Source organism: Columba livia, chromosome 1 (genome assembly GCF_036013475.1).
Source record: "Columba livia isolate bColLiv1 breed racing homer chromosome 1, bColLiv1.pat.W.v2, whole genome shotgun sequence".
NCBI lineage: Eukaryota > Metazoa > Chordata > Aves > Columbiformes > Columbidae > Columba > Columba livia.
Genome location: NC_088602.1, coordinates 137,061,805 through 137,081,955, shown reverse-complemented (window position 1 = coordinate 137,081,955; position 20,151 = coordinate 137,061,805). Strand labels below are relative to the sequence as shown.

Below are 20,151 nucleotides of genomic sequence, written 5' to 3'. Positions count from 1 at the left end.
TCCTGTTTACAAGAGAGTATTCGCATTATGCAAAATCTAAATTTTCACTAAGACTTAATTTAACCACCAACCCCTCCCCCCCCATAGTTAAGGAAATAACTTAAAATGAGTGCAACTAAGAGTTACTTCTGCCTGAGCCTCTACAAAACCTGCAACAGGGAGGTTAATGTCACTACAGGGCCTGGTCATCCCAAGGGATCTCAGGTGACAAAGAGAGGTGAGAGGGGCGACCAGCCATTGACACAGCAAGTACCTAGTTGAGATTCTTCTTTTTTTCCATTTTCCCCATCAACAGGGTAGTAGGATGGAGGGAGATTTTAAGTTTCTTCCTCATCTTCCTGGGTCTCCAGGTGAGAGGATGACCAGCTCTGGGACACCATGGTTCATCCTGACAGCAAAAGAGTGTCCTGTAATGGAGGTCTACTGGTGGCACCTGGTGAGATTTTGGCAAAATCTGCCCACAGGATACAGAGCTGTGTCTGTAGGCAGTGAGGTGGGTCACACACAAGGGTGGGAAGAGCATTTTGGAACACCTCCAGGCAAAAGGTGGTGGCACAGGCAAAATAGCAGGGGTTGATAAAGGTGTCTGCAGGTGAACCGTCCCAGGAGCCAGGCAGGTTGGAGCAGCCACGTGCTCCAAACCACAGCCATGGGGGCACCTACCCTTGCTGATGGGAGTAAATGCTGTGACTTGGGCCGCTGGGATGGGTAGGAGGCTCTCAGAGGCCTGCCCAACTCCAAAAATCAGTGGTCAGTGACAGGGAGGGTCTGCTGAGGGGGGCTTTGCACATACTTGATTTTCAGGAGCGTGCTTGGGAAGGTTTGTGGGCTCATTGGGTTAATCGTGGGTCTGCTGGGATGTGTACAACAGCACTGTGGTGCCTTACATAAAATGGCTTGCTCTTTTAATTCCAGATGGGTTTTTTTTTTTAGGTTTTAAAATATCTTTAGAAATACTTTTTTTTTGCAGCTGCAGTTTTCTGTTTCCTTCTTTTGGTAAGTGAAACTACTGGGACTTTGCATAGAAAGTGCGTGTGGCACACAGCCTCAGAGAGGAGCAAAACTCAGCACGACTTGCCTGATAAAGTAGCAGTTTCCCCCAAACCAGGCTGGAGGAAATTGCTGTCCACTGCACAGATGGATAACATCCTCCTGCCCAGCATGGGGCTGGTCACTGTTTCTCTGTAATTTGCAAAGTACTGAATCCCAAGGACCATCTTTTCTTCATCACACATTCAAAATGTTATGTTGATATTTTCATGTAAAACCAGGCAGTCCTGTTTTGCACACCTTGGAAATAAGATGTCTATGTTTTTTGTGGTAACACGCACAGGTTTCATCTGGATCTGGCTACCTGTTAAATGCAAGCCCTGTTTAGTTGGAGTACCCCTTGGTTCCTTTGCCAAAATACTCTTGTTTTCTCTCCTCCCTTTGTTTTCTGCAGGCCATGGAGGCGTTTGACCTAAAACCTCCCTGCCATCCCTCTGGGCTGGGAACTGAGGGTGACTTGACGTGGGGCCACCCCTGTGTCACTGCTGGTTGACGTAGCTGTGCCTCTGGGTGGGAAAGGGGTGGCCATGCCGCCCGAGTGCTGCCGTTTCCACTCCCACCGATATTTAATCATTAACCTCCCTGGGGCTGCACTCACCAGAGGTTTTTGCTGGGAGGCCTCAGTCTCACGGTGGCATGTCAGTGGCTTTCTATGCTGTCTCAGCCACTTGGCTTGGCAAGTCCCAGCTTGCTGTGGTGAACTCCAGATGTCTGCATGTGAATGTAATCTGTTGGTGTACACCCCAAAAATGTCCCCAGGGAACCCCCTTCCTGCCCGCTTTCTTGGGTTTCTTGGCAAGGGCCATGGTGGATGCTTCTTGTTGGTGACACTTGACCTCGCTGCTGCCTCCCCATTCATTTTGTCCCTTCACACAGGGGTGTCCCAATGCTGAAGCAGATGTGATGCTTATTTGCTTATGGCCCGTTGCTGGCCATGTAACATGTCCAGGGGCCCCTGTGGGCAGTAGCAGGTTTTGCCAGAGATGCCAGGACAGCAAAGGGGACAATGCCATGCTGGGCACTGTAGTTTTTTTAGAGTTGATCTGTGTGGGTTTCAGAGACAACCTCTACAGGGGTAACTCTCAATGTCACTTTTAAAGAGCAACTTATTTTTCTGCTATTTTTTCCATGGTAGGTGCCTGGTTAAGGCCCCTCACCGGGGCATCCTGGTGTCTGTGAGCCCACCACCACAAGCCCATGGGCTGAGGTGCCTACTGATTGCCTCTGCCTGGCTTTCCCTGGGGGTAACACCCCCAAAATCAGCCACTGCCCTCCCTCCAGCATGGGGCCAGTGGGCCAAAATGGGCTGTTTTGCAACATGATCTCCTACACTCCTGGAAACCACGAGATAAACCTTCAGTGGGAAGGAAATAAAGGATAAAGCAGACACTTGGTAGTCCCCAGACAGAGGTGTCTGGGAAGACAGACCTGAGCTGTGGTAGGTCAGTCACGTGCTCTTAATTTCTTTTCCGTGGTCATAACATTGCATCGTGGAGCCGCTCTAGGTAGAACTGCAAAGTGAATGATATTGATTGGCTTTACAAGCAGAGAAACTGAAACCATTTCAGGGATGCAGCCGTGCAAGTATCTGCCTATCTAAAGTGAATATTTAATTTTCCATTAATAAATTTAGGAAGCCTGTAATGAGAGCTGGCTTGAACTCAATGGATCGTACTTTCCCGAAGGCAAAGGCAGTATGTTGTTAAGTGGGCTCAGTACAAACCTTTAATATTCTGTGCTGGTTTTGTCTGGGATAGAGTTAATTTTCTTCGTAGTAGCTAGTATGGGGCTCTATTTTGCATTTGTGCTGGAAACAGTGTTGATAATGCAGGGATGTTTAATACTCCAAATTGCTCAGCTGAGGCCAAGGGTTTCACATTTTGTGAGAAACACACCAGGACCCGCTAAGGCTGGGCATGTCTGGCTGGTCCTCTGTGGTGTGGCAGGGACACCCAGGTTCTGGGAGGTGATGGTACCCCATGAGCATGGGGGGGACCACTGGGTACTGGAGTCCCCGCGTCAGGCAAAGCCATGCACAGAGACAGGAGTGAGGCACTCCGTTCCCTTGAGGCCTTTCCTTATTTGTTCCGATCATGACAACATGATTTACTTTAACTATAAATATCCCTGTGGCACAGGGAATAATGAGCTGGCTGACATTTTCCAGATGGCATCGTTAAGAAAGGGAAGAAAAAGCAATCTGCAAACTCGCACACCATTTTGCAAGCAGCTTTAAAATAATTTCACATCGATCCCTGTTCTCAGGACAGAGCAGAAAGAGCCTCGTTACCCTGGTTTTGACAAGTGTTGCAATCCCCCAACTGAGACCCAGCAACCCTCAAAATCCATGTACTGGGAATAAACTGTCAGGGAGACGGGAGTCAGTGGGAAAATTGTTTGGGACTTTCTTCTGCTTTTTTCCCATGACCCCCTTCCCCCCCCCTTTATTTTTTCCATGCAGAAAACTACTTTTCCTTAAAGGTGTGGGGGGATTTGAGGGATAAGAAACCAAAAACTTTGCTGCTGTTCCTTATTATGTTTGTTTGTTTGTTTGTTTAAACTTTCTTAAACTTGCAGCAAGACTAACAGGTACTCAAGGCAAGCATTTAGAAGTTACCCTCACCGTTCAAAATGCCCTGCATTTTTTCAAGGCCTCTGAAAAGAGCGTCCTGACCAGGCAGCACCAGCAGACCGTGCAGTCCTTACCTGCGATTAAATTGTTAAGATGAAGCAAACTGCCTTCTGCAGCTGCACATTCAGGATTGCCCAAGGGTGCTGTGAAACTGCTGGCCAGCTTCTGCAGGAGCCCAGCAATGTCCCTTCAGGCTGGGCTGGCTGTGGGGCTGGGGTGAGAGCCAGAGCTGGAGAGTGGGGTGCTGCGGAAAAGGCTGAGTGGGAGCATCCCATGCAGGAACCATGTGCTTTGCAGGGCGATGTACCAAGCTGTGTGCAGCGAGATGTCCTGTCCCTGCACAGGGTACCCGTTGGGCAGGCAGGGGTGCTGCTGGTGGGTGCTGCAGGGGTTGGTGGAGTATATCTGCCTGCTGATGGCCGGTCACTCAGAATGACCTTGGAGCAACTGGATAAGCTCCATGGATAGGCTCCTGCAGGTGAATGTTACCCTGTGGAGGAGGGACAACCCATTGGAGAGGTGAGGTGACCCAGGATCTGGGGTCAAGGGAAGCAAACGGAACTAGCCAGGTGCATCACACAGGTGTGCATCAGCTTTGTGTTGACTGCAGGAACTCAAGGCGCTAAATGCAGCACACAAGCCAAACCCTGGCCTGGAAGAATATCTAAATACAGGGTGTTTCAAAAAGATGGACCTAATTTCACGACGGCAACATGTTACAATTACACAAAAATATACAAATGGTTTAGTGGGTTATCTAGTTTTAGTAACCTTTTTATAAATGCTCTGTGTTCCCTCCACCTGCTTCATGGACAACATCAAGACAATAGCTGAATTCATAAATAGTGATTTCAAATTGGGTCCATCTTTTTGAAACACCCTGTATTTTGTGCAAATCCAAATTTGTATTTTTTTTACTGTAATAACCTATTGGTTGGTTGAGTTTTTCGGGGGAAAAAAACAGGAGGTGAGACAATAGCTTGAAACAAGCAGCCCCTACTCAGTCCCTCCAGGTGGCTGAGCTCCCACCTCTAGGCTTCCAGCCAAGGTACAAACCTTGTTCTGACATCCAGCACAGAGCCATCAACATCTAAGAGAAATCCTTGGTGTCCAAAATTAGGAAGCTACTAGATGGGAACCAAAGGTATTAGTGAGCCTGAAATGATTTAGGTATCCTCAAAGCCCCAGGAGGGCTGGAGGGGTCTTGGGTATTGTTTTTATGTACTAGTGGGGCATGTAAAAGTACAAGAGGGCAGCTCTCGCTCGGTGACCGTGACAGCTGACTGCACTGGCTCCTGTACTTGACATGCTGGCAGCTGCCTCAGGGAGAGCTGACATGCACATTGGGAAACCCTTTTGAGCCGTTGCAGTTCGCAGCCTGGCACGTTAAGAGGCTCTCCTAGGTCAGCTCCTATTTGCTTTAACACACCTCTCTTTCGAGGGCTGTTTCCCAGGGGTCTGCCCCTCCCTGTGTGGTAAATACCTCCCTGTATGGCAAATGCAGAGGCCAGGAGTGGGTGACGTGTGTAAAAGGGCACGTGGTGCCAGGGAGCAGCACCTGGACCCTCCTCCAAACCCTTGCTTCCCTGCTGGTATTTGCACCATTGCTTATCCCAGTGCTCTCATGACTATTGGTGAGGCAGCAGCATCAGAGCTTCTGGATGGTGCCCCCTCCCAGGGAGACCAACAGAGCCATCCCTAGCTGTTGGAGCTGGGGATTGCAGGGCAGCTGCCCCCCCAGGCAGGAGCACCGGCCATGGGCAGCAAGTGCTGGCTGGCCACGGGGTTGGCCCTGAATGCAGCAGGAGGGGTGTAAAACACAGGACTGGCTCTGCCTGGTGCCTGCAGCATTTCTTGTTTGAGAAGAGGAGCCCTAAAAACCCTTAGGGTGCGGGGAGGTTCCAGGGAGGATGCATGGGGAGAGGCCTGTCTGCAGCTGCCCACTAGCCACACTGGGCATGTTGCCAGCACATCTGCTTTGGAAAGAGGCAAAGCTGCCTTTTTTAGGCCCTCTGCCTCTACTCACAGAGAAAAAGGGCTGAGAAGAGGCTGGTAGAGGGGCTGTGCTCTCAGCTAATAGTGGCTCTGAGCACACCTCATCTGTGGGACTGTGTCAGTGCTGATTTATTGCAGGGGCCACCCTACCACCACTGCTTCCAGGGCCAGGTGTTGCATCAGAGCCAAAATTAGTGTTGTAGCCCCTAGCAATCCTGGCATTTTCTGCCTTAGACACTCTTGAGGAAAACCTGGGGAGGGCATGAGTTTCTGCATGCCTCTTGGAGATGGAAATTGCAGCTTGGAAATGGTCCTTTGACTTAACTTGCTAATGACACATGCAAGCATGGCCTCTATGGTTGACTGTCCCCAAACTGGTGGCATTACTGCACACAGCTCTGCTGTTTTTAGCTTTGTTTTATTTTGAGTTTGTTTTATTTTAGTTGACCACCACAGATTGGCTGTTATTTTCACTCTGAAGCCAGGGAAAGCAAAAATGTGCAATGTTTATTGAGGCTCCCGTGACTGCCACAGCTCTCCAAGTGAGCTGCCTATGGTGGGTGAGCTCTGAGTGGCAGCAGCTTTGGGGAAAGCGTGGGCATATCTTCTTTGCACTAACTGCAGCTTCACAGCGTGGGTGACATCTGATGTGCAAGAGGCTCCTAAGCTGTACCCAAGGCTGCACCTGCTCTGGGGTCTTAATCCAGGGAAAATGCTTTCTCAGTGCAGCGGGTACCTGTCTTCTCAGGGCCGGGAGCCTGTGATGCCAGCAGCCCTGCAGTCATGGAGGTGTGATTAATACCTGATTCTCCCCTGCCGTTGTAAGCAACAATATTTTTCCTTCTCTCTCTGTTGTTGTACCAAGGGCTTGAGGCAGACTTGACTGCTGTTACAACAGAATATGCGAATTAACCCCCCGGTCAGGAGTAAGAACAATGTGGTCTCTCTGTGTTTACCGACGCCACGACTACTGCAGAAAACCACTTTGGTTTTCACCCCCACTCCTTCCTTATCAATTCAGAGGTGGCTAGGACAAATGATTAGAGGAAACAGCAAATATTATATATGTGCTACCAATTCTACTTTTCAAATTAAAACCAAACAAAACTAAGCCCGACACAATGCCCAGGGAGGACACTGGGTTTGTTGAAAGACCATTAAACTTTAAGGAGAGGATGAATTGCAGAAAACATTACGTAACCAACATTAGCTACCCACAGCCTGATGGAGTCCAGGAAAACCTCAATAAACACCACCAGTTGTGTGTAGGAACAAAAGGACTCTATTTGACTGGTTACATACTTACTTTAAACTTGATTAAGTGTTGTGTGCTGTGCTGGCATTGACTGTCTCAGGAGGAGTGAAAATCTTCCATGACCGTGTTTTTCCGAGGCATTTCAGTGAGTCTGTTAAATCTGCTGCCATGCCCGATCCTGGAGCTGGGTGGTTGTCACTGGGGGCAAGTAATTTCTGGTTTGTGTAGGTGTTGTGGGCTTTTTGGCTTATACAGCACCTCTAGCACATGGATAGGTCAGCGCTTAAGCACCTGCTAATCCTTTAGACTCAGGCTCTGGCCTCATGCTCAGGAGCCTGGAGCTCTGCCCAGCCAGACCAGCAAAGACTGAGGTGGGACTGAGGAGGGATACCATCAACAGGAAAACCAGACAGCTCCTCTGGAATTAGCCCAGACAAATGTCAGAGCTTTTACAACACACAAAGAAGTGGAAAAAACACCTCTGTTACACAACGTTTCTGTGAGCTGGCTAACGGACGTGAATGTATCCACACCTATCCCTCTACTTGGGTTTTTTTCTCTGTCAGGTCTGGTGGCTCAGAAATCTCAAACAAAGCAATCTCTGCTTTTGAACTGGTATAGTTTTCATATAAAAACGGTACATCTGCTTCAACAGGACACTTATAAATGGAAATGTCTAGCTCCCCAAAGCCCCAGCACTCTGACTAGACTGTCTTCTTTCTGGAAGGTGTACCATGACCTGGAGAGAGCAGCCCCAGAACAATAACAAGCCAGGAAGATTCTTTTTTTAAATGGACCTTCTGCATCCACCTACATTTATAGTCCTAAATGTATTTTACTTCCAAGTAGCCTCAGAGTAAAGAGTAATTCACATTTAAAGTGTAATATTTAACTCAACAAATATCCTTATAGAACACATTGAACAAAGGAGCAACAGAGGACTTTATTTATGACATTGATATGTGTAGGAACACAATGGTTGGTTGTTTTTAGGATTGTCCTCATCATGATAATTATATCTACACCCCACTGTAGTTTAAGCAGTGAAAAATTAATATTTTATTGCATGCTGCAACTGCTTCCTGTATGTTAGGAAAACTCTGTGTTATGCCTTTGGATAGTAATATTAGTCTGATTAGTGATAAACATTAACAAATATATGGAAATGTTTGGAGAGGAGAGAGCCAGACACGGGGTGTTTGTAACTTAATCTCGGTGCTCATATCAGAACCACCTGATTTAGGGAAACTGGCAACTCTTACTGACTCCCGTGACTCCATCGGCATTACTATGTAGACCCTTATTACTAGCTACAATATTTGTCCTAGAAAATTGTTGCTGTGATCGGTGGAATCAATTTGGGATTTCTCAGTTATTTTGGTTTTTCCAGTATTTCTTTCAAGCTGCTTTTCTGGCAGGGAGGAGTGAATTTTACTGAACATCAAAACATTCAGGGAAATTAAGGTGCGCATTTTTCCTCCAACTCAAAACAATTAGGCCTTTTGAAACACTATTTGAATTCTGAGTTATTTAAATAGGATAGAAATTAAAATGTCTTCATACAATCAGCATAAAACTTTCAAATATGATCCAACTCAATTTGTTGGCTATTATTAATTCAATACTCTACACTTTGGCCTTGGGCCAGGGAAAGCTTTTGCAGTCTTGGGCTCCTACAAAGAGGGAAAACTGTCCTTGATTTCCATCTCCCCAAATGTTTCCAGATCTTCCTGCAGCCAGCTATAGATACACAGGCATCCCCTTCACTAATTCCTCTCTGAGGTAAGCTTGGCCAGGTAGAAAGCTGAAGCAGTGATGCGCTTGACATATTTTTGTGCCAAGCAGATGGCTTCTGGCCTTTCATCCAGCTGAAGGCTCTTATGCCTGTAGTAGCACACCTCTGTTTGGGGTTAAATTATGTAGCAGCTATCCTGATTTCTGTCAGAAGGTACTGTGTTGTTCCAGTTTCCCTCTTATCTTCATTTCTAATCTGGTTGCTGGACACGGCACTTATCATCACACTTGACTCAATTGGCAAAATTTATCAGAGTGCATCCCTCGTTGGTGAATAGAGATCAATAAATATGATACCATCCTAACAACACTGAGCTAATGCTTTTAAAAGGATTTATCCATATCTGCCAGCTTCATTTAAAAAAAGGTCTCTTGGTAGAGGCTCAGCAACTGCATTTCAAAGTGTGTCTGCTAGCAAAACCATTCCCTTTTATTTTCCTTCCTCTTTCCTCTCATAGAAATTTGATCAAGAAAACCTGGCAATGGGAACACACTCTGGTTTTGATCACATAGTGGCTGCTTGGGAATACCAACCCTTTGGCACCATAGCACAAAAACAAGGCAGGTGGTTTAAAAGTCTCAGCCTGCAAACTGGCTTCTGTCAGAAGACCAGGCAAGGGCTGGTGGCCACATCCTGAGAGGGTTTATTCCGCTTTTCCAAAGAGAACTATTCTTCTGGTTTGCTTAAAACCAAAGCAAAAAGAGATGCTGGGAGTGAAAACAACAGCTGAGGTTGAAAAGTAGCAGGAAGGAGATCAGGTGTGGACATCTTTCACCCCAGCTGACGAATTGTCATCCGCAGCCTCCTGGAATGAGCTGCCCCCCCGATGTGACCTCATGAGGAGCTGCTGGACAGAAAGGCGGGAGCAGCACTGCACCAGACATTCTCAGTGCCTGCAGGAGGCAGCTATCGTGGCAGGAAAAACAGCCCAAAGGGTAAGACTGTGCCTTTTGTTGTGCCCATTTACCATTTCAGGCCTTTCAGCTCCAAGAACATCTAGACTACAGTCCGCCCATCAAGGAAAAGGTATGAATAATAGCAGTAAAGCACGTATAATATCTGAGAGACTGATACTGCAAGGGTTTAATGACCCTGCTGGCTGCTTTCTTTCCCCTGCACTGTGTGCAGGTGACCCAGTGTCTCTGAACGTGCCCTTGTGAATGGACACATGCCCTCCCTCTTCCTCCACCTCCTCCTCCCACCTCACTCCCAACATGGGACATTACAATCTAATCGTTAAGTGCCGGCCATGCCACACCCTTCTCCCTCCCCACCTTCGATAAGCCATTTACTTATTTCCCAGGCTGAGAGACCAGCACCGTGGTTATGCCTCTTTCACGGGAATAATTTTTGCGTCAGTTCTTTCCAGCACGGGTACCCCAGCAACTGAGGTACAGACCTTTCCAACAGCAGGACTCAGCCCTGGTCAGCAGCTCACTGGCTTATTTTGAAAGAGGGATGAGGATGGATCCACCTGCAGTGTCATAGCAACCCTCTGCAGCAGCTTTTCTCACCCAAAGCCACCTCACTGGCTGACAGACAAGGTAGGAAATTGCTTATCAAATCAAAACCAGGCTGAACACACTTATAAATTGTTTATTCAGGTGATTTGCAGCTGTGAAATTAGCTTGCAGGTGATGCTGCCCTTTTTCCACCAGGTGCTTTGGAGGATGCTTTGCAAGGTGCTCTGCTCTTTCCAGTGGCTGGGGATAGGTGGTTTGCCTCCCACAGCCTGTCTCGGCGCCCTGAGACTCAGTGTACCCCAGCTCTGACTTGCAAGGAGAGCTGACTAGCATCCTTGGGGTACCCACCAGGTTGTTGCCTCCTTGGAGTGTGTGGGCAGCTGTGCCACTTACACATCAGTGCTTTAAGGCAAATCCAAACCAGTGGCAGTTCACACAGGGCTGTAAGCTGACAGCTCAGGAGCTAATGATACAACAGCCCAGAGGGACCTGCGTGATCCAAGTTCTGCTGTGTTTAAAAGATGTGTGGTTGAGGTTCTTAAGGACATAGTTTAGAGGTGGACTTGGCAGTGTTAGGTTAGCAGTTGGACTCAATGATCTTAGAAGTTTTTTCCAACCAAAATAATTCTATGATTCTGACTCCCTATCCAGACATGAAGACTTTACTGTCTCTGTTGTAGTAGCTCCATGGGAGCTAAATCCTGGCGCTGACAATCATCTGGAGACATCTCCAGGCTTCAGGTCCTCCTTCCCTGCTGCTGTTACTGTTTCACAGGGTGCCTGTACACCGCAGTGCTGCAGACACCGTGCTCGCCATACCAGCTCTTGTGATGTAGCTGTTTGCCACTGAACGTGCTGAGGTTCACAAACCTCATTGTGCCTCCCCCTCCATGTGCCACCTGCTTCCACCCAAGGACCAAGCAAGAAATAGCATCCCTGGGCTCAGTGCCACAGGCTGCTGAGGGTGCTGCTTATGCAGCTCAGAAATGAAGAAAAACTGAGGTGGGAAGGAATCTCAGGAGGCCTGACCCCTTGTTCCAAGGAGGGTGAGTGCCAACACCTTTGGTGGCGACTCTGTCTCATTCATCTAAATTTTGCTCAGTGGGGCAGACAAAAATATCTTGAAATCCATTTTAACTTCAAATTTGATAAAGGCCTGTTCTTATAAAATAAATATTTCTTTGAGTGGTTTCACATCACTTAATAATGGGGAAATGGTTTTTTTTGTTTAAAGCAGTGTCAGCATTTATTTTGTGGAAATGTTTATTATGGGTATGATGTTTCGTAACACATAAGTAACATGCTGTGTCATGTGAATCCTGAAAAACAGAGCTGGAAGGCATCTCAAAAGAATTTGCATCCAACCCCTGCTCCAGGTAGGATTGCCTCTATCTAAACCATTCCTAATTATCATGTAACCTGCTTCCCAACATCTCTGGTAATCTTCCCATTAAATTTGCCACAGCAGCCTTGGCATTAAGGTGCTTTTCTAAATGAAAGGCCAGACTCACACTCATTAAGAACCTTGTTAAGCAATCATTTGCCAGGAATAATTTGGGCAAAACTTCCTCCTGCCTAAGGATAGACACGAAGCTTGCTTTGTCACACGTAAGCAGCTCATCTGCCGGCTATTGCTTATTTTTTACCTCAAATATTCGGTTTCACCCCTTTGTTGGCTCGTGTTAGCTTTGTAATTATGTCCCTTGGCGTCAAACGCTGTGGGAAACTCCCATCCTCTCCTCCTTCAGCCCGTAGTTCACCAGCCCTTCGGGCCGGGCCGGGCGGTCTCTAACCGGGGTCGGTTTAACTCCCCATCAACCGACACACAGAGGGACTTGCGGCTCCGCTTGACGTTATCACAGCGTGATAACAGGTCAAAAATTACCAGGAAAAGTGTGGATCGGATTACAAGCTCCCGGCCGGCCGTGGGGTAGAGAAAAAATCCCTGGAGGTGGGGAGGAGAAAAAAAATAAATAAAGAAGCCTTACAGCGATTTTAAGTGGCATATTATGAATTAACCCCCCCGAAAGCACCACCCCAGCAGCAGCACTGGCGTTGCCCAGGGAGGGGCGGTTTCTCGGTGCCGTCGTGGGGGGCGATGCTGCCCGCTCCGGCGCGCGGGGGCGGCTCGAGCGGCGCCGTTGGCCCCGCGCGTCCGGCGAGTAACGGGTACGTTTTTCCGCCGGCTCTCCCCGACGCCACGGCCCCCGGGAGGGGGCGGCCGGGGCCTGTCCGAGGGCGGGACCGGCGCGGGGGCGGTGAGGGAGGGCGGGCGCCGTCGGTGATGCCCGGGGTGGCGGGACGGAGCCGCGCTTGTCCGCGGGCGCGGAGCGGAGGCGACGGAGGTGAGCCGGGGGGCGGGATGGAGGTGAGGGGCCAGGGGCCGCAGGGCCGCCCCAGACAGCGCCCGGACGCAGCGAGGGGGAACGCGGGTCTCGGGTTCCCCGTGAGCCGGGGCTGGGTGGCTTCGTGCTCTCTCCCCGCTGGGGAAAGGTGTGTTTTTCCGCGGGGAACTTTTCCATGAGCAGACCGTGTCCCGGTACACCGCGGTGCCGGCCACCAGCCGCCCGGTGGGTAGCCCTGACGAGTGGGTTGGAACCGACCTGCCTGAGCGACGGCGGCTCCACTCGCCCCGTCGGGCGCAGCGGCCGGGAGGGCTGCCAGGCCGTGGGGAAGGCGGCCTCCTCCTTGCCCTCAGCCGGGACCCCAGCGCAGCTCCGAGCCGTAGCTTTACAGACCCCGCTTGTAGCTTTGCAGATCGCAGTTCCTACGGTACAGGGTGACAGAGAGGTCCCCCTCCCGGTGGTAGCAAGGCACCGTGAAGGGGAGCTACCCTTGGATCCCCATAAAGGTTTGTGAAGGTGTCCGCTGTGCAGGCATAGCTGTCAGAGGGAGCTGGTGAGAGTGGGGATGAAGATAGCAGCCGCAGGGAAGGGAGCTGCGTGTACAGGGCCCACCTGGGCTGCAGTCTAGAAGGGCTCCATCCCACTTGAGAAGGATGAGTTGAATGACTGAAGCTGTGGGTCCAGGTGAATGGCAGCAGTGTGACGGGAGGATGAAGAGAAGAGGGTCAGATTTGACCCTCTGGAGGAACGTGCAACTCCTCTTTGCCAGCAGTGTGAGCTGGGTTGGGTGCAAGGGTGGAAAGACAGAAGAACTGGGGACAGGAGAACATGCAGGTGGCCATCGTGTTCTGTGGCAGACGTGCCCTGAAAAATGTTGAGGTCTGAGGAAGAAAGATGGAGACTCAGAATACAGCTGCAGAAATGCTTGCTGTGGTGAGAGGGGGAAGAAAACCCTTAAGAAAGAGGTGTGAGAAAATGCGTAACTCTTGTAACTGTAGCAATCTAAAACTAGTAAGGCTGCTGAAAGCAAGCAAGTTTAGGTTAACCATCCCAGTTAAACTAATGTGTTGTTTCCTAATGCCTGAGAGGTTGCTCAGAGTAGACTGGATGTTTCTCAGCCCTGAAGGAACCCTCTCTAGCTTCTGCTGAGCTCCAAAGTTTTGCACTATTATTCAAGGGGTTTTTTTGTTGTTGTTGCTGTGGAAGTCAGAGGAGCAAGTCTTACAGAGCTCAAATTTCCCGTTTTTGGTTCATGTAGCAATTCTAGCAGCGTCTTGAGGTACAGGCGCTCTATAGGAGGAAGCACCAACTAGGGAGTCATAAGGGAGGGCTGTTCTCTTGTTTGCATGCCCCTCAATTTAATAACATTAAAATGGCAGTCATCCTTGAAGGCCAGATGGTGTGATGATGAGTGAATAGCAGTCTGCCTGCTGTGAATTAGTTTTAGGTGTGTAATTGAGGTAGAAGCTGGTAGTTATGCCCCAAGTTTGCCTTATCACACAGTTTCCACTGGCTTTCAAGGCATTGGCTGTCTATGTTTTTCCTGCTCAGAGATATCATGGGACCAAGTTTAGTAGTTGCAGACCATGAAGCCCTTGCTGTGTGATTTGGTGTTACCATAGAGTTAAGTTAGGTGACACTGAAAGGATGCAGCCTCCTGGCTACCTGTTCTTGCATCTGTCTCTGTGCCAATATCTGTGCCTGCCTCACCCTGCAGTGGAGCAAAACCAGTTCTGGGAGCTAAGCCAGTAAGAAAATAGAGTCTTTCAGCAGAATTGACTTTTTGATGCTTTAGCTTTGAAGACCGGTCACAGCAGGGTCAGAGGTGTGCCAAGGAAGAGCCTGAAAAGGAAGGGAGTGGGGCCACTTGCTTTAGCAACAATTAACGGTTGCCTTAGTTTTGTCTTGTCATCAGCAGATACTTTGGTATGAGGTACTTATGAATAATTCTACTTCCATCCTACTTTCATTGCATTTATTCAGTCATTAGTATAGAGAGAAGCCACAGTCTGCCTGTTACAATTACCATATAAACCCAAATATATCTATATATTCCATATATATAGAGGGGAGGCCAGATGGGCAGCATACAGTGCTGGATACATCCTGCTATCAGTGCTGCTGTAGTTTGGATCAAGTTTAAGAATGTGATGGCAAGAGAGATTGGGGACACCCCTTTTGTCTTTCTGACAACACCTCAGTAAATCAGTGTAACTGTACTATAATTTCGCTCCCTAAGGGCTGTGTTCCTTATGCTCATTAAAAGCTTGGACTCTGTCTTCTGGCTTTGAGATCCCTTTCTCGGCTCTCATCTGGAGTTGGGTTTTTCCCACAGGCACTCCTGAACAAAGAAAGACATGAACTCTGTGTGTTGCTGTGTTGTTCACATACCAGGGCAGATTCACAAATGTTATTTTTTGGGTGGTGCTTTCACTGGGAAACAGGTAATATGTTACCAGCTTATTTATATGCTTGTAACTTGCTTCTTTCTTGTCTCTACTGGCTTTTACAATTATCTAAAACCAGGACTGGGAACTCTGCCTAACAGTTTGAGGTCTGGTGGAACCTCAGGTTATGGCATTGTGAACCAACCACTCCTCTCTGAGCAAGGAATTAAGTATAATTACCTTAGCATTTAGATTTTTCTGTTAAAAGGGAAGTGTTCATAGTCCATGTTTCTGTATAACTGCACAAAACCTCCCGTCTGTGCAAGATATATCGTTAATATCTCCCAGTCTTTAGTATGTTCAGCCTTGCATTGGCTCTGTCAGATGGGAAAGCACTCCTTCTGTGTTCAAAGGAGGAAGGTTGTGTTAAGAGACAGAAAAATAACCCCTGAGATCCTTGAAAAAATTTAGATGTTGACTTCAGCATGATGTCAAGTTGGAGGTAAGATTTTGTGCCTCAGTTTTAATTGATGCGTTCCTTGGCCTGTGAGAAATGTATTGTGTAGCAACAAAATAAAGAGAAATCCCTTGAATCCATATGTAGTCTGCTGTTGGACCATCCTTCCTCTCCAGCGTGTCTCTGGATTTTAAAAGCAGAGAATGAAAGTGTTGTCCAGATAAAGGGAAGGAAAATCATTACCTATGGACCTATCATGCTTGAAGTATTTAATCATTAGTGTGCTCTGATACATTGTATCTCTTCACTTGTTAATGCTGCTGAATCCCCCGTCACATATGACTGACCTGAAGAAGGGGACAGCAACGCCTTCTCTCTGTTTTGCAAGATCTGCTGTGAAACTCTTACATAAACTCATAGGTAGCAGTAATGCTGGTGACTAACAGGATTGGCTCACTTCTTGACCAGGCTTAGTTCCGTATTCTCACAGCCTACTCATAGTGTTTATGATTCCAAAGAGCTGCTCCTTTTCTAACCATGTGCCAGTATTTTCTTGAGCTGTGAGGGTTCAAATAGTGTTTAAACTTAAAGTTTACACACAGCTTTCAGTGCTATTATACAATGAGTGTGCATGGCTTTCTACAAATATGCAGTAATAGGAAACTACTATTTGAAAGCTGTTGGTGGCAAACAACTGTATCAGTTTTCTACCTGATCTACCACTAGCATCTGTCCCTTTTGTCTGTTTGTCCTTTCTGCAGCCTCCCACAGCCACATTCTGCCTTCTCTTTCATTTTAAGTATTGATGAGGGGTTTATGTGATCTGCTTCTTGAAAGTTGAAAGCTGTGAGGTACAAAACCTGCACCTTTCAATTAAAGAAGACCCAAATGTGAAGCTCTACAAAAAAAGCATTGGGAAACTTTTCTTGTCAGGATGCTGAATAGCATGCTTCTGTACTCTTTTAGGAGGAAAGAGGGATATCAGTCTGACTACACACTGTAGCTATGGTCTTGATTTTTGCCAGCCTTTCTCTACCCAGGTCTATCCATAAATGCTCCTGCTCCCCTTTGTGCCCCATGGTGACCCTGGCATCTTTCCTTGCTCCACTGTACTCATTGCACTGCTTGGTGTTCCCACTGAGATGAAACCCTTCACCACTCCATCCCCCAGGGACCTTGCTTTGGCACAGTGGAGCCCAGCAGCCTGACACTATACCGTGTTCCCCCAGCAGTGCACTGGGGAGCCACGGGGCACACTAGGGAATGAGGGAGCTGGGCAAGCCCTCCCCAACCCCTGCCAGCCCCCGTGAGTGGAGGGGGGCAGCCCTGGGGTGCAGCAAGCTCAGCCAGGAGCCCCACATGAGGCCCAGCCATGGGGGTGAGGCAGCTCTGTGGCCAGGCTGGGGGTCATGATCAATGGGACACAGGGCCAGACACAGGCATGACTGCAATGTCAGGGGCAAGAGCCTCAGTGTAAAAGCCCTCTCTCTGTTTCTCAGCTCCTTCCCTGTTTCCTGCCTGCAACCCAGCTCCCTCATGCAGTGCTTTCTCCTCTGTTGAGCAATTCTATCTCCTGTCCTGCCTTACAGCTCTGGGTGGATGATGCTTGCTGAAGCCATCCAATGTAGCTACTTCTACCCAGGGTCTCCTGTGCTCACCAAAAGGGCCATGGCAGAGTGGGGAGGAAGGTGTGGGGCAGAGCAATGTGGGGAAGGATACACCTGCAATAAAGAAATGAAGGTGCTACGGCCCACCATGAAGGAGGGACAGAGGTTAAAAAAAATAAAATGAAGGGTGTGTTTTGAATTACCACAGGACTTTTTGAATTGGGAGTTTTACAGCTCTCAGATCACTGAGGTTCTGTACTCTGCAGCTGAGAGTGCTGACCAGCTATACAATACCTAATGCTGGGGCCTCCGCAGTGTGTATGATTCAGTCAGCTGATCAGAGCCAGCCCAGCGAGAGCCGGAGCCGGCGGGGTTCAGCCGACCACGAGGTTCAGCAGGGATTAGGAAGCTCAGAGGGAAACGTACAGGGACAGCGTGATTCCCAGCGTGTCCCGATCCCCAAAGCCCCGGCAGCCACTGCAGGAGAGCTGCTGACATGGCGGGGGGCGTTCCCACGGTGACGGCGACCACACCCCCTCCCCTTGCCTTGAAAAAGCCTTTGGGAGGGCAGCGACCCGGTGCAGGGAGGAGCACCCAGCTTGTGTAGCGGGTGAGTCCCACCCGCACTGTGCTGCAGCAGCGGGTGTGGTAGCTTGTGCAGCAGGGTGCAGAGAGCACTTGTTGCTTGTCAGTCCCTCTAACTTACTGCCAGTGTCCCAGACTGCTGATGACCATGGTCGCCTCCAGGAGGAGAGCTTGTCTCAAACAGACTGTGGCAACACAGACTGAGGTTCTGTCCCGAACGGTGGCTGTTCAGGTCTCTGGCTGCAGGGAGTGCAAGAGCCTGCTGCTGCCGGGGGAGGGAGGCCAGCACTCCACCTGTGTGAGGTGTGAGCAGGTGCAAGACCTGCTCGACATGGTTGTGAAACTTAAGGAGGAGGTTGAGATGCTGAGGTCCATCAGGGAATACGAAAGGGAGATCAACTGGTGGAGTAACACCCTGACGTGCCAGTCAGAAAGACCCCAGGGAGGTACCCCCCAAAAGGAGATGGACCTCCTGCCCTCTCGGACAGAGGCGGAAGTCCTGAGACAGCCCCACCCTTGTTGCTGTCAGGCAGAGGTAGGGGACCTAAAAGACGACGAGGGTTGGAAGCATACTCCAGTTCGGTGTCACGGGCAGCCCCCCTCCCTGCCTGCTTTGCCTCCCCAGGTGCCCCTCCGTAATAGGTTTGAGGCCCTGGATCTTGAAGAAGAGGTAGGTGAGGAGGTGATACCCAGCCTGCCTACAAGATCACACAGGAAGAGGCGGTTGACTTCACAACTCAAGACTGCCTCTGATAAGGGTGATTGTAATAGGAAATTCCCTCTGAAAGGAACAGAGGGCCCAATATGCAGAGTTGACCCTCATCTTAGGGAAGTTTGTAGTCTACCTGGAGCCCGGATCAAGGATATCGCTAGAGAGCTCCCCAAACTGGTGCGCCCGACAGACTACTACCCGCTGCTGGTCTTCCAGACAGATGGGGAGGAAGCTGCTTCCCGTAGTCTGAGGGGAATTAAGAACAATTTCAAGGTCTTGGGAAGGATGGTGAAAAACTCAGGGGCCCAAGTGATCTTCTCTTCACTCCTTCCATCTTCAAGTGACAATGTGGGATGGAATAGGAAAATTCAGTCTCTAAATGGTTGGCTCCAAGACTGGTGCTACAGGCAGGGCTTTGGTTTCTTTGATAATCGTTGGTTTTATAAGACTCCAGTCCAGACAGTGTCATGCGGGAAAGGCTTATCTCGCAGGGGCAAAAGGGTGCTGGGGCAGGAATTAGCTGGGCTCATTTGGAGAGCTTTAAACTAGGCTTGAAGGGGGATGGGGTTGTAGCTGGGCTTGTCCCAGTGGGGCAGCATTCTAAAACTGATGAGGACTGGGTGGCCTCCTATGCCCCTAGGGAGAAATCGGTGTGCTCTGCTCGCTCCCTGAAATGCCTGAACACCAATGCACGCAGCATGGGGAATAAGCAGGAGGAGTTAGAATCCTGTGTTCGGTCGGGAGATTATGATCTGGTGGCAATTACGGAAACATGGTGGGACAGTTCACATGACTGGAATGTGGTCATGGATGGCTATGTCCTTTTCAGGAAAGACAGGCCAGCCAGGCGTGGTGGTGGAGTTGCTTTCTATGTGAGAGAGCAACTACAATGTACTAAATTCTGCCCGGAGCGGATGAGGAGCAAGTTGAGAGTGTATGGGTCAGAATTAAGGGGCAGGCTGGCAGGGGTGACACTGTTGTGGGCGTCTGTTACAGGCCACCAGATCAGGCTGAGGAAGTTGATGAGGCCTTCTATGGGCAGCTGAGAGTGGCCTCACAGTCACAGGCCCTGGTTGTTGTGGGTGATTTTAACTTCCCTGATGTTTGCTGGAAGGACCATTCAGCCAGCCAGCCACAGTCCAGGAGGTTCCTCCAGTGCATTGATGATAACTTCCTCATGCAGATGGTGGAGGAGCCGACTAGGAGAGGTGCACTGCTGGATCTCATGCTCACTAACAATGAGGGTCTGGTCGAAGCAGTAAAGGTTGAGGGCTGTCTGGGTTGCAGTGACCACGAGATGGTGGAGTTCAGCATCTTGTGTGGCAGGAACAGAATAGCAAGTAGAATTGCAACCCTGGACTTGAGCAGGGCTAACTTTGGCCTTTTCAAGCAATTGCTGGGGGAAATCCCATGGGCAAGACTGCTTGAAGGAAAAGGGGCCCAAGATAGCTGGATTGCATTCAGAGATTTCTTCTTCCACGCTCAGGATCAGAGCATCCCCACATGTAGGAAGTCAAGGAAGGGAGCCAGGAGGCCTGTGTGGTTGAATAGGGATCTGTTTGGTATGCTCAGGCAGAAGAAGAGAGTTTACAGGTCATGGAAGCAGGGGCTGGCCTCTTGGGAGGAATATAAGGCTGCTGTTAGAGGATGTAGGAAGGCAGCTAGGATAGCTATAGCCTCCTTAGAATTACAGCTGGCAAGAGGGGTCAAGGACTGCAAAAAGAGCTGTTTCAAATACATAGCAGATAGAATTAACACCAGAGGCAATGTAGGCCCACTGATGAATGGAATGGGTGCCCTGGTGGCAGAAGATACAGAGAAGGCAGAATTACTGAATGCCTTCTTTGTCTCTCTCTACTCTGCTGGAG

The 20,151-nt window shown here is 49.2% G+C and overlaps 1 protein-coding gene across 4 annotated transcripts in view; it reads left to right on the top strand.

Moving 5' to 3' along the window:
- The first annotated feature begins 11,593 nt into the window (after window positions 1–11,593).
- LOC102098963 (lactosylceramide 4-alpha-galactosyltransferase) overlaps window positions 11,594–20,151 on the top strand; it is a 28,843-nt gene continuing 20,285 nt past the window's right edge. Inside the window, exon 1 of one of the 4 annotated variants that reach the window (XM_065050111.1) lies at window positions 11,594–12,359. Coding sequence is in view for 1 of the 4 variants with exons in the window: in XM_065050108.1 (XP_064906180.1) it covers window positions 14,893–14,979 (87 nt within the window). In the remaining 3 variants the exon portion in view is untranslated. Of the gene's footprint in view, window positions 12,360–12,432; window positions 12,536–14,871; window positions 14,980–20,151 lie in introns of those variants that run through there. The other 3 variants (XM_065050109.1, XM_065050108.1, XM_065050110.1) reach the window with 3 other exon arrangements.